The following is a 14677-nucleotide window of genomic DNA, read 5'->3' as shown; positions in this document are numbered from 1 at the left end:
CATTTATGAATGATATATCAATATGCATAAATGCATTCTACTATAATGTATAACTAATTAGAACAAATAAAAAATTTAAAAAGCAAGATGTTATGGAATTTTATCCTTTAAATATTTTTTTCCTAAAAAAATTTTAGAATGGTATCAAAAACTGAACTGAGAATCTTACTGAGAATTAATCTTAATGATCAGTAGTTTTTTTTTCTTTATCTTACTGTTGGGTCATTCAGACTTGAGATGAGTCTTGGCTCTGCCACTTAGAATTCTGACCTTGAGAAACAACCTCATCTATCTTTCTTTCTTTTTGTGTGGTGTGAGACAGAGATATACTGGGGATTGAACCCAGGGGCACTTAAACCCTGAGCCACATCCCCATCCTTTTTTTAAAATTTTGAGATAGGGCCTCACTAAGTGAGGCAGGCTTTGAACTTGAGATCCTCCTGCCTCAGTCTCCTGAGTCCCTGGGATTACAGGCATGTACCATCATACCCAGCACTTAACCTCATCTGTAAACTGAGATTAATTGAGGAGTTGGAAGGGTTAAATGAGAGAATATATGGGAAATGCTTGGCACCATTGCCTGCCAACTACTGCTGCTGCATTTTCACTTTTCTTACTACCACTACCTTTATCACTGATCACTCAAACCTTTAAAATTGATCACCCTGTTTTTGTTCTCTGTAAAATAAGGATAATAATTACTTTAAAATTAGTATAATAAAGATAGTAAGGGCTATATGGTTTAATGGACATGAAGCCCTTTATATAGTCATGTAATCATTTAAGTACCTTCTATAACTGTAAAATGTTTGTTTTGAGATTCTGTGTACCACTTTGCTTCCTTAAACCTGCCTCCTTACTTGTCTGGGATATTAATAGTATTTAAACGTGTAGTTTTATTTGAGAATTAATCAGATTTAAAGTACATAACACAGTATTCATGATAGTGTTAAAATGGTCATTCATGACCTTCAATGTTTTGTCTAAATCTGTTTTTGGTTTTTCTTTGGGCCATTCTTAATGTAACTGTCATTTTATGTGTTTTGCCTTTCCAGCCAGATTGTAAGCAATTGATGGGTACTGCCATCATTTATTGGAATATGTTACTGAAAGTGTGTTTGCTTTTTTCCTCAGACCCCAATAGACAGTGTAAAGCAATTTATTTGGCAGTTGTTTTTATTCCCTTTGTTTTATAACTGTTCTGTTGGTGATCAGAATAGTTATATATTTGTATAATTTTGGCAAATGACTTAAAATTTCTGGATCTTCCTTTGTCATTTCTAAAATAAGAGGAATGAATCTAATTAAAGGGTTTTTTTTTGTTGTTGTTGTTGTTGTTAGTTTCTTTGAGACAGGGTCCCTCTGCATTGCCCAGACTGGCCTTGAACTTTTGGGCTCAAGTGATTCTCCTGCTGGAACCCCCAGAGTAGCTGGGACTACATGTGAGTGCCACCATGAACAACTTTGTTTTCGAAACATTTAAGTGAGCAGAACTTTTGTTCTCTTCAACTTTTAAAACTTAAAGGCTAAAAATATGAAAGAGTTTCTGCTCTTATTTTCCCATCCATTGTGAAGATGACCCTTGAAGTTCCTTCCTGAACATTTAATGGTTAAATTAAATACCTTTCTAAATTGAATGATATCTGAGAATCTTTCTGTTTCATTGTTAACTAGTTATTTGGAAGTCAATATTTCTTAAAAATTTTGAAACACAATAAGCTAAAATACCACTGTTAGATGTTCAGCAAGGAAACTTCACTAAACTTGTGTGAGCAACATCCTAAATATTGAGTGACTGAATGCTTCAGTGAATATAATATAGACCGGGTTGCCTTTGTTTAACTCAGAGTTTCTCAAGTTTGGCATTATTGACATGTTGAACTGGATAATTCTTTGTTGTGGGGAGCTGTCCTGTGCATGTTAAGCATTCTGGCTTTATCCCTCCTTCCCCAGGTTATGGCAGTTAAAATTGTGTACAACCATTATTAAATTTCCCTAGGATTGGGAATGGGAGGCAGAGTCACCCTGGTTAAGAACTGTAGGCATCCAAAAATGTTTCAGAAAAGCCAAGGTGAAGGTGATTTGGGAATAAATTTTTCTTTAAGCTCAATATTTTCTTAAATTATAAGTTGACAGTATTTAGTCATTTGTATTTATGGGATACAAAATGATGTTAGGATTTATGAATACAATATGGAATAATTAATCAAGCTAGTTAACATATCCATCCCCTCAAATACTTAACATTTTTTTTAATGGTGAAAACTTTTCAAATTTATTCTTTTGAAATGGAAAATACTTTGTGATATGTGATAGATCATATATATATTCCTCTCATAGTCCTGAGATTTTTACCCTTTGACCATAATCTTCCCATTCCTTTGCCCTCTGACCTTCCCTTGAGTCAGTTATTTTAGATTATGTATACATGTGATATTTTACCTGGCTTATTTCACTTAGCACAGAATTCTCCAGTTTTATCTATGTTGTCACAATGACAGGGTCTTTTATAAGATGTCAGCATTTATCTTGGTTTTTGGAATATGCAATGGTCTTCTAAAAATTATTTCTTTGATGTATGATTTATATGAAACAGGATGTCATTTTAAGTGTATAGTTTGAGGTTTTGTTTTCTTTTAAAATCAGATGAATAGGTATAACATACTAAAATTTACTGCTTTTAAGTGTTCAGTTTAATGAGTTTTATAAAACAGCTTTTTTCAGGTATATTTCAGGAATATTTCATGTCCATGGGTCCCATTTTAGTTTTAATAAATTTTATGTAATTTCACATTCATCACTAAAATCTAATTTTAGAATAGTTCTTTGACATGAAACATCCCCTTTGCTGTTTTAGTCATTCTTTGCTCTGACCCTTAGTCCTTGGAAACCACCAGATTGTTTTCTATAAAAGTACAAGTTTTGCTTTTTCTAGAAAATTTATATAACTGGAATCATACCATATGTACTGTTGTGTCTGGCATTGTTTTTGAGATCATCCATGTTATTTCAGTAGTTCATCCTTTTTCATTGCTAAATAGTATCCCATATTTTGTTAATCCATTCACCATTTAAAGGGTACTGTGTCCACTTTTAAGATCTTATTAATAATACTGCTATGCATATTCCTTACAGATCTTTGTGATTTTTACAAATAAAAATATATTTTAATTTCTCTTGTGTGGAATTGCTAGTTCATACAGTAAGCATACACTTAACTTTTTAAGAAACTGCCAACCAGGCTCTACATTTTAAATTCTCTGATTCCAGATTCTCTACATCCTCTCCAGTGCCAATTTATTGTTTTTAGTGGTATTTCATTGTGTTTCTTAAATAACTTTATTGAAATATAAGTCACATACCTTACGGCTCCCCCATTATTTCATGTGTACAGTTCACAGTTATACAGTATGTACGGTCCTTTGTGATTGACTTAACTTTGGTTTTCAAGTTCGTCTCGGGTTGCAGCATGTTTCAGTACCTTTTTTCTTTCTTTCTTTCTTTTTTAACCTAATAATATTTCATGTATGAATATATACCTTTTTATTTATCCCTTTATCAGTTGGACATTTGGATCTTTGCCACTTTTCTATTATGAATAGTACTGCTATGGACATTTTTACACAAATTTGTGTGCATATGTATAGAAGTATATTTTCATTTCTCTTGATTTTTACCTGGAGTGAAATTGCTGGGACATATGGTTTCCCTTTGTTTTTTATCTTTTTGAGGAATTGCCAGACTGTTTTCAATATAAATGCATCATTTGACATTTCCAACAGCACTAATAATATACAGCATTAATTTTAATTATTTTCTGTTAGACATAGAGATGATGATGAATTTTTATAACTCTGTCCTAAGACATTTTAGTTCTCTGCAAACAGAATTGGATATCATATGGAACTAACCTTTTCCTCCTTTCCCTCTCCCTCAAAAACAGATTTTTACACTTGATTAATCATCTGATTTTTTTTTTTTTATTTTACAGAGTAAGAAAATTAATCTGGTTAATCTGAGTTTTGTGAAAAATCAGGGAAAAGAAACTAAGGATAGTAGACAAGGTTTTTTCCAGTTTCCATAATGTAAGTTCTTTTCACTATTCTTGGCCTGAATCCTGTGTTAGCTGACAAAGCTGTTTCTATGGAAACAAATAGTCCAGCCTTTTAGAATGTCAGAGGAATGCTGATCACTTACAATGAGACTTCCCAGCTGCTGGTCAAGGGGCATTATTTGCTGGAGAAGTGGAGGAAGGATGAATTTAAAAAATTTTTGAAGAGTTCTGGATGTTGTATAGACTGTGAACATAATAATACATACGGAATATGTCTTTTCCATTTGCCCCTGCCTAAAAATTAAGTTACCGAGTTTTTGGAAATTGTTTTCCTGCTAACCTGTCTTATTTCTCAGCTCATACTCAAATGATTCTGTTTGTTGGTACTGAGTTTTCAGTGGGCCTGTTCTGGTTAAACTATTTCAGTCCTCACCATCTGATTCATTTTTACTTATTGACACTAACTTAACTTCCTTTTACCCATAACCAATTCATGCAAGCAAAGCCCTTTCTCCCCCACTAGTTTGAAGTTATCATTGAAACAGCTTTGGCCTGCCAACCTGAAAATTTATTTTCTTGCTTTGTGAACTGCGTAGAGATTTATTTTTCTTATGTTTGTTTTGGGAGTGGGAGCAGGAAATCTGATGAGAATTTGCAATGTAGGCCTTTGAAACTTTCCTTTATCTAATGTACCATTGGAAGGTTGAAAGGGGAGAATTAGGCCAGTAACTTGTAAATTCCATCAGGAGGTATTTCTCTTGTTCGGTCATTTACCAGCCTCTGAATTGTCACACAGATTTTTTTTTTTTTTTTTTTTAAAGAGATGGGGAGAGTGCAGTTCCTTTTGGACTGGGACTTTTACTCTTTATTGATATATATTGAATGTGTGTGTGTGTGTGTGTGTGTGTGTGTGTGTGTGTACACAAACTAGAGTATTTGTGGATTGCCTGCTTAAAAATTATAATGATATTAATGCAAAAACTATGGATCACAGCATAATGGTTTGTCTATTTGTTTTAAGAAGTTTAGGATCTTTCATGGCCTTCATGAATTAGCTTGTGAACATGACGTAGTCTTTTGGATTGTTTATGGTAAGCTTGTGGTTTAACTAAGGAAGTCTGGAAAGATTTCTTGAAGAAATTAGGGACTTGAGGTATGTCTTGAAGGTAGAAAATGAAAGGAGATATAGTTCATATAGCATTTGGGCAGGAAACAACAAAAAAGGTATGGTATAGCTATAAAGGAAGAGGCTAAATTAAAAGTCTCATGCAGGAAAGTAGTAAAAGACTGTTAAAAGCTTAGATTTACCTTGTGAGTTTAGACTTTATTCTCTAGATAGTATTAAAACTACCAGAGGTTCTGAACAGAGGAATGATTTGTTCATATACGTGATTAAGCATTTATTCCTTACTAGTTATCATGGCTATAGATTTGAATAAAACAGATCCCTGTTAATTAGATAATTTAATCTGTGTGACCTATAGCCACCTTGGACTTAAAGTGTCTGGAACTAAACCCCTATTTCCCTTTTATTTTTCTTCTCTTCTGTCTAATTCTCCTTCTCTATTCTCTGTCATATTTCATGACATCACCTCCTTAGCAACCCATGGATAGTGGTTAAGAGTAATGGACGTGAGGTCAGACTGCCTGAGTTTATATCCTGAAGTCTTCTATTTGCTTGTCCTGGACATAGGCTGTCTTGTAGAACCCGAGTTGAATCAGCCTAGTCCTGACCTCAAGGATTTTCTAGTCTAATGGAGTAGAAAGACAAAGATATAAATAGTTGTAATCTATCTTAATTAAGAATGTGTTAGGGATTGTAGAATTCCACAGATATATTTGAGCTAAGACTTAAAAGGAGAATAGACAAAGACTAGATCCTAGGCAATCTGATTCTGGAAACCATTTTCTTCTCTTTTTTCTTTTGGGTTCTGGGGATTTAACCGATGAATGTTTTACTGCTAAGCTACATCCCCAACTCTTTTTATTTTTTCTTTTGAGACAGGCTCTCCCTAAGTTGCCCCAGATCTTGCTAAGTTGCTAAGACTGGCCTTCAACTTGCAATCTTTCTGCCTCAGCCTTCCAAGTCCCTGAGATTACAGGCTTGAGCCACCATGCTAGGTTTAGAAACTGTTTTCTTAAATATTATGCTGTCTTGAGTAACTGCGTGGTGGATGTTAGAGCATTAATTAGAATTGGAAACAGAGGAATAGGTTCAAAGAAAGTATGAACAAATTAGAGGGAAATAGGAGTTTAGTTCTGTACACATTAATTTCTAGGTCCCTGTTGGAAATTTTGGTAGCTAGAGTTATAGGCAGGGATTTTATCTTTATAACCCTGGTACTTAACCAAGGGTAAATGTTCAGTTAAATTTATGTAAAAATCACCTGTCTTTTATAAACATTTAATGACTTTCTTGCTGTCTTCAGAAGTAAGTTTTAAGGTATTTCATAAGTTATTTACTAGCCTTATTTGTACTTTTCCTGCCTACCTTTTGTCTTCCTGCCTTTGTTCATGTGGCCCTTCCTTATTCTTCCATCTCCTCTTTAAGGCCTACTTCAATTCCCATTCCTCATCTACAAAATGTGCATTTTGGGGCTTGCTTATAAAGTTGTCATGAAGATTACATGAATGAATACTGTGCGAAATGCTTATTGCACAGTAGTCTTTCCTTATCCTTGAGAGATACATTCTAAGATACCCCCCAGCAGGTGCCTAAAATCCTGGATAATATCAAACCCTATATATACTGTGTTTATTCTTTTGTGTATAATAGTGACTAATGAGTGAGTAGCATGGCTATATAGTGTGGATATGCTGGACAAAGGAACAGTTTACATTCTATGTAGAACTAAGCAAGATGGTCCAAGATTTCATCACACTACTCAGAATTCATTCAGTTTTAAACTTACAATTGTTTATTTCTGTAATTTTTCATTTCATATTTTTAGGCTACAAGTAACAAACCACAAAAAAGTGAAACCACAGACTACAAAACTGAATAAGGGCAGACTACTGTATTTCTGACACATAAAGAAGTATTCAGTAAATGTTGCTATTGTTATAATTGGTACTACTACTTCCTTTTCATCCTTACCTCTTTCTTTTCTCTTTTTGTCCTGCTGTATGAAGTAGACACAGAGTTCCATTGATTTATAATCTTCATATTTCTTGAATGTAATTTTTCTTCATTTTCACTCTTCATTCAGGACCCCTTTTCTTACAGGTATTTTCAAACTAGTCTCATTGCCATCTTTCAATCAACCCTCTATCCTATGGGAGTAATATTTCTATAAAACTGAATGTGATTTTATCATCCCCTTCTTAAAATCCTTTAATGTTACTTAACTGCTTTCAGAATAAAGTTCTTTAGTTCTAAAACTTTTCAGTCTGCCCTCCTACTTCCCTTTTCTATTGTTATTCGTATAGGATGTTTTCCCATTGTCCCATCCAGCTTTACTGCATTCTGTTATTTTCTGATAGTGCCATTGTTTCTTATTGTTCCTTCCCATTGGTCATGTGATTCTGTCTGTCTGGAATAGACCCCTCCTCTATGTGGCTAATTTTTAGTTGTACTTTGAAAAGGAGCAGCAAAAAAAATGTATCCTTATGTTTTCGGTCTTTCTTCACCACAGACTAAATTGTAGATGTCTATATATTCTCTGTATATTTGTGACATTCCAAGTTTAGTTAAACAAATATTTCTTAAGCATTTTCTATGTGACATGATTATGCTAAGTGCTAGAGGTATAAAAATAGCTGTCAAACACATTTGAATCTGGTGAGGAGAGACTAACAGGGGAATGATTATTTATTTATTTATTTATTTATTTTTACTCTTTTTCCCAGTGTACTGTGAACACCAAGAGAGATAACCAAAATGAAATTTTAAGTGGATTAATATCAGGTTGCAGATATTTTTCTAAGAGTAAAAGACTAGATCCAGAAAGATAAGCATGATAATAATAGTTTACCCATAAAAATTCTGACCCAGATCACCTGGCCTAGTCTCTCTTGCATGGTCTGTAATTTCCCTCATGATTTAGTATAGTGAATATTCACACATTCTTAAGAGTTTTTAGGAAATTCTTAAACATTTTAAGAGTTTTAATTTAAGATCATAATTTTTATAGACTAGCATATATGTTAAAATATTTTATTCATTATTAAGTTTGATTTTTAATAATCTCGTAATTATTATAATAAAGAAGGTTGGGAGTTAATTTTCTGGAAATAGGTATACTCCTAGATTTTAAAAATTAAAATTAAGCATAGCACTAGGGTAACTCCTATAAAAATTTCTGCTTGCTTGTAATGAAACCATTAAATAAGCTGAATTTGCATTTGTATAATCAACATAAAGCTCAGCATCACATAGCATAAATCTAATAGCTCTCATTTTAATGAAAAAAATAATATAAACTAATGGTAAATGAGGCACTTATTTGTAGGTAACATAGTTATAAATAAAGAAACTAAAGTTTGAATGGAAGACTATAGCAGAATTCTTGTGAAAATGGAATTTTAGTGCCACATGTAATTTGTCTTTGTTTTCCTGATTGTTGGCTTTAGTGGTTGTCCTAGTAGCCTAGGTAGGTTTGTTTTAAGCAGTTTGTTTTTTGTTCCTATTTTCATTGTGACGTGACATATTTTTATTAAGTTTGACTAATGTTAGGAATATCATCTAAAAACTGTTTTTGCTTAGTTGGCATTCTGCTCCAACTATTTTCTTTACTGAAATGATGTTCAACTCAAGGAGGTAGTAGGTTTATTATTATAAATATTTTTAAAGCCTTGAGTGAAAGAAGGCTAATTAGATTTAATGTGTGGGTTTACACATGTGTAAACAGTCTGCCTACTTTTATGCACAGGAAATGTCTTGATGAAAAGCCAGTGTCATCCTGTAAAATATTTTTCTTATCTAAAGTATGTTGGGGAATTTAAAAAATTTTTTTTAGTTGTAAATAAATACCTTTATTTATTTTTATGTGGTGCCGAGAATTGAACCTAGTGCCTCACACATGCTAGGCAAGCGCTCTACCACTGAGCTACAACCCCCCCAATTTTCTAAATAGGAGAAACAAGTTAATACTACTAACTAGTATATGTATCTTCACTTTATAACTTACATACCTTATCTTATTTAAAACTAAGAATAATCCTATGAATAAATTTTTTAAGTGAATCTGAAATTCAGAAAAACTGGTCTTAAATCATGAAGTGGCAGAGTCAAAATGAAAATTTAGTTTTCTTGTCTCCAAGTTTAAAATGTTCTTTTTCCTGTACAGTATGACTTCAAATACTTTTTGAGTACTAATAGATTTTTCTCTAAATGAATCTTTGTTAAAAGTTAACTCTACTTCTTTTTATAAATATGGCCAATTACAAAGACAGATAATCTACCTGGTTCTTTTCTACTATAATGTTTAATTCTTAGATACCTTTGCTACTAATTGAAGTTTCTCATTTGGGGACTTCTTTATCTCAAAAATTCCCCAGAATGAATTAATTTTTCTTCACAGTACTGCCTATATTCCAAGGGAGCCACCAATATGACTTACTGTGTGCCTGATTGATTGCTATCAAAGACTTTAGCAGTTAACTAATTCCATGTGTATTAACTGAGCATAAAGTAGCATGTTGAGGCAACTTTGAAAAGATAATGTAATACTTCTTTATACTTTAAGCAAACTATTCTTTATAAAATTAGTACCCAAAGCTTTTTACTTTCCTGCTTTGCTAAACTTTGCATTTATATCATTTTGCTTAGCCATTAGATTGAATAGTGTACTTCAAGTTCTTGAGAGGTGACTTTTTTTAAAGCACTTTGATTTTCTCAGCATTAACTGTAAATCGAAAGGAATGTACTTAATCTACATAGCAAAATAGTATTATATACTTAATAGACATTTTTTGTATTTTGTGGAAATGAAAGTGGGCTATGTAAAGTCTGCTTTTATATTGTAATTCTTATACTTTTTCTCCCCCATCTTTCCCCTTAGATTTCCCTCATGGATACTTTTTCATAGCATTATTATGTGATGTGAGAAGTTTTTTTTTTGTGTGTGTTCTTTTTTTTTTTTTGAAGTAACATGGATTTTATACTACAGAATCAAGAAAATTGGCTTTATAGGAAAAATTGATTTATAAAAAGTGGTACAGGTTTTTATAGATAACCATGACAACATCCCATATGAATGGGCATGTTACACAGGAATCAGACAGCGAAGTAAAAAATGTTGGTCTTGCATCACCAGAGGAATACCACAAGCATCGAGAGATGGCTGTTGACTGCCCTGGAGATTTGGGCACCAGGATGATGCCAGTAAGACGAAGTGCACAGTTGGAGCGTATTCGACAACAGCAGGAGGACATGAGACGTAGGAGAGAGGAAGAAGGGAAAAAGCAAGAACTTGACCTTAATTCTTCCATGAGACTCAAGAAACTAGCCCAAATTCCTCCGAAGACTGGAATAGATAACCCTATATTTGACACGGAAGAAGGAATTGTCTTAGAAAGTCCTCATTATACTGTGAAAATATTAGGTAAGTAAACATAACAGAAATGTTTTGCTTTGGTTTATATATGCCTTAGTATGAGTGTATGTAGGAAAGAGCAAAGGCTTAAGAGAATGTAAGCACTGGCAGTTTGAATTCCAGACAAGATCAGTTCTTTCCTTGGAAGGACCATATAACCATCATTATTTACTTTTAGTCACATAGAGTGCAAATATGTGGCTTAAATGTTCAATTGCTGCAACATGTGTGTGTATAGTGTTTTTGTTTTTGTTTTGTGGTACTAGGGATTTAACCCAGGGGTGCTCTACCACTGAGCTACATACATCCCCATCGCTTTTTTATTTTTATTTTGAGAAAGGGCCTCACTAAGTTGCTGAGTCTGGCCTTGAACTTGAGATTGTCCTACTTCAGTCTCCCAAGTTGCTGGGATTACAGGTGTGCACCACCATGCCTAGCTATACAACATGTTTTTAGATATAAAAAATTATATACGTGTTAATATTTAAAGTTTGGAAACTCATATTTTATATCAGACTCACAAAATTTTACATCAGAATACTAAAAGCAATTTTCAGAGTTTGAATTTCTGATTTCATTAAAGTTTGCAAAATAGTAGTAAAATGAATACAGCTTAAATTGTATTTGATTTAATGACTCAGTAAGATAAACAAGTGCTATTCATGTGGTATCATACACATAAAATATGACTCAGATTCCTTATACTGTCTCTAAATTTCATTGTATGAAAAAATAAAGCTAGTTTTGTGGGATTTATTTATTTTTTATTTAAAGTGCTTTAGTTCTAGGTGGACACTATACCTTTATTTTATTTATTTTTATGTGGTGCTGAGAATTGAACCCAGTGCCTCACACATGCTAGGCAAGTGCTCTACCACTGAGCCACAGTCTCAGCCCGGGATTTACTTATTTATATGTAAATTCTGTGACCATCTAACTCAAATTCTTAAGAAAACTTCAGTAAGTTAAATAGTTCCCACTCCAGGACTTCTTTGAGTTTATATAATGTTAATAGGCATTATGAATATAGGGAAATTGATAACTGAATCAAACATATATTCTCAAACTGATCATTGAATTTACTGCCCAGTTTTCCTCCACATACTGGTGTTCACTTGAACTAGTGTTAGAAGCTAAGTCAGTTTGAAAAACTCCACCTTAAACATTAATTCGTGTTCCCTTTAAAACTAGGCTAACTAGGCTAAATGAAATATTTTATTTCTTAGTGGTTTCCTATTTTTAGATGTGAAAGAGATGCTTTCACTTTTTTGTGGAAGGAGAGTTTTGTTGTTATGGTTATCATGTTGCCATTCATTTAAATCTGTTGAGCTCCATAAGAAGTACTGTAGCAAACATCATTCCACGTATTAATAACCAGGGTAATCCTGTTAACCGAGGACTCTGTAATCTCCATTTGAGGGATAAAGAAATTGAACTTCAGTTAAATCACTTGCTTAAGACACAAAGTTTATAAGTGGTAGAACAAGGTATGAATTCACCAGATCTGGAGTTGATACGTACTGCAAAAAGTGGAGCCTTTACTTCACTCACCAGACCAGAGCTGTGGCTCCCAGAATAGGGCCTTGTGCACACTAGACAAGGACCCTACCACAGAGTTACAGCTCCAGCCCTATATGAAGGAATTTTTTTTTTGGTAGGGGGTAGGTACTGGGGGCATTCAGCCACTGAGCCCCATCCCCAGCCCTATTTTGCATTTTATTTAGAGACAGGTTCTCACTGAGTTGCTTAGTGTCTTGCTTTTGCTAAGACGGACTTCGAACTGGATATCCTCCTCTCTCAGCTTCTCAAACCACTGGGATTACAGGCATGAAGGAATTAAATGTTCTTCTCCCTAAGGGATTTTTTTTTTTAAGAGTGAAAATACCTCAGTCCTAATTGCCTCTTAGTAGCTTTTGTTTTCCACCACTCCTTTCTTTCTCTTTCCCTCCCTCCCTAAAATATTCTGTAAATATTCTTTATTGAAGGAAATTTGTACAATATATCCAACCTGGGTTGATTCTGCTTTTCTAAGTCCTGTAAGATTAACATCTGTCCATCTGCATTACATAGAATCAGAATAGGACATAAATATTTATCGAATAAACAATATTCATATAATTACAGTAAAGAAACAAGTATAGCTTAAAAGCAAATTCACTTAGGGGAAATATGGGGTTTTTTTGGCCTAAGCATAGAAAACAAGATCATTTTGTCTTCTTTTTTTTTTTTTTCTTTTTCCTGTTTCTTTCTGGTGTTCTTGTTTTTCTTTTTAAATTTTTCAAAGAAATTCTCATTTTGTTGCCCAGGTTAGTCACAAATTTGGGGGCTTAAGTGATCTTCTCACCTTAGCTTCTCAAATGTAATTGTGCAACCACTAAACCTCTCAGCATCTTCTTCTGGTTGTTGTTTGTTTGTTTTTGTTGTTGTTTTTTCTCTCTTTGTGTGGTACTGGGGATGGAAACACAGTGCTTCACACAAGTGGGGATACCACTGAACTACATCCCCAGGCTCCACTTTTCTCTATTTTTCCATTGCTGACTTTTTTTGCAGGGTTAGAAGACAGCTGTTTATTCCAATTTATAATCCACTGTGGTTTTCATAAATACTTTTGTGTGGTCCTTGAGCTTGAGGCTGTTTTACATATTTTACTTTGAAGTTATTTGAAATTACCAGGTATTTGTAATTCATTTTTTAAATGGAAGATTGAATATTTTGAGAAATAAGATATATTTATTATTAATCTATTCAGTACAAAACTGTTAATTATAGGATACAAGAAAAACTAGCATAAGTTTTAGAGTTGAAGATTGTTATTATCAGTCATAGCCTCAGTTTTTAGATATATTCAGTTTTAAGTTTTCATTTAAAATAAAAAACCTTTTTGCCAAACATCTGTTTTCCTGTTCATAATCTGCTAACACATCAAACTACATAGAAGTACTCCCTTAAAATTGTGTCTCCTTGTCAGTGTTTTGATTAATACACACATGACAAGAGTCAACTTCTCAGCTTTTTCACGGTAGAAACAGCAACCTTGTTTTAAATGAGGGAAGGATGTGGCAACTGATTTATTTGAGAGGGAGCCTTCAGTTTCCAAACAGTACATCATTTATCTGTAAGTAGACACAGTACTTTTTTGGGAATTTAAAGTATGATTGGCAAGATTAGATACTTTAACTGGGGTTTTTTTTTTTTTTTTCTTTTTTGTAGTTGTAGTTGGACAGTATACCTTTATTTTATTTATTTTTATTCAGTGCTGAGGATCGAACCCAATGCCTCACACCTCCTTGGCAGTGCTCTGCCACTGAGCTACAGCCCAAACCCTAACTGGGTGGTTTTTAATGATGGTTAGCATTGGGTGGTTTTTAATGAAGTTTAGCAATGGTGGTTGCTAAACTTGGCAATGTGTTGAGGGTATTAAACTGAATTTTACTTAAAATCTTATCAAAAATTAGAAAATTGCGATTTGGGAATGCGATTTCAAATGAATAATATAATACTCTTAGTTATAAAATTTTTATATATTAAGGAGGCTGCCTTAAAATTAGCATTAGTTTTAAATCTTCCCTATTGCAAATAAAATATTGTCTTTGTTTTCTTCCATAATCAAAGCAAACTACCTTTTCAAGTTAGGGCGGAATGAGATAGAATAGGTTAAATATCAAATACTTCCATGTTTGGATTTCACTGTTTTGTGTTCACTGTTAAGTAATTTTGGATCAGGGATGCGGATAAGTAGATATAGTAGAATATTTAAAGGGAATGAACCAGGGAGAGATGCCATCTATCATATATATGCTTATATGTGTATTATACCTTTGAAGAAACATCCGGAAGAGCACATAGAGGGAGGAGCTGTTTTGTGGTTAATAAGGGGATTCTTGAAATTTGTGACTAGGGTTTTTTTCTAATTTATACCAAATACTTTAGGGTGAAGAAAATAGAAGACACACAAAGGGGAAGGAAACTGGAGTGAATAAAGCTAAAGAATGAGACTTTTTCATAACTTTAATAACATGTCTTAGTCTTAGTGTACACGTTTTCCCCCTCAAATGTCTCTGGATCTTCAAACTATTCAAAAGAATCT

General features: G+C 33.4%; 1 protein-coding gene across 8 annotated transcripts in view; it reads left to right on the top strand.

Annotated features, from left to right (window-relative positions):
- The window catches only part of PALS1 (protein associated with LIN7 1, MAGUK p55 family member), a 90436-nt gene that overhangs the window by 26350 nt on the left and 49409 nt on the right, over positions 1-14677 (top strand). For 2 of the 8 annotated variants that reach the window (XM_079127104.1, XM_079127106.1), the window contains exons 2-3: positions 3992-4085; positions 10312-10599. In XM_079127104.1, the coding sequence (XP_078983230.1) occupies positions 10335-10599 (265 nt within the window). In that variant the 5' untranslated portion in view covers positions 3992-4085; positions 10312-10334. Of the gene's footprint in view, positions 1-1273; positions 1443-3991; positions 4086-10056; positions 10600-14677 lie in introns of those variants that run through there. The other 6 variants (XM_079127101.1, XM_079127100.1, XM_079127102.1 and 3 more) reach the window with 5 other exon arrangements.

Source organism: Sciurus vulgaris (assembly GCF_902686455.1).
Source record: "Sciurus vulgaris genome assembly, chromosome: 2".
Taxonomy (NCBI): Eukaryota; Metazoa; Chordata; class Mammalia; order Rodentia; family Sciuridae; genus Sciurus; species Sciurus vulgaris.
The sequence above is the reverse complement of the archived record's forward strand: the minus strand, read 5'-3'. Positions and strand labels throughout refer to the sequence as shown.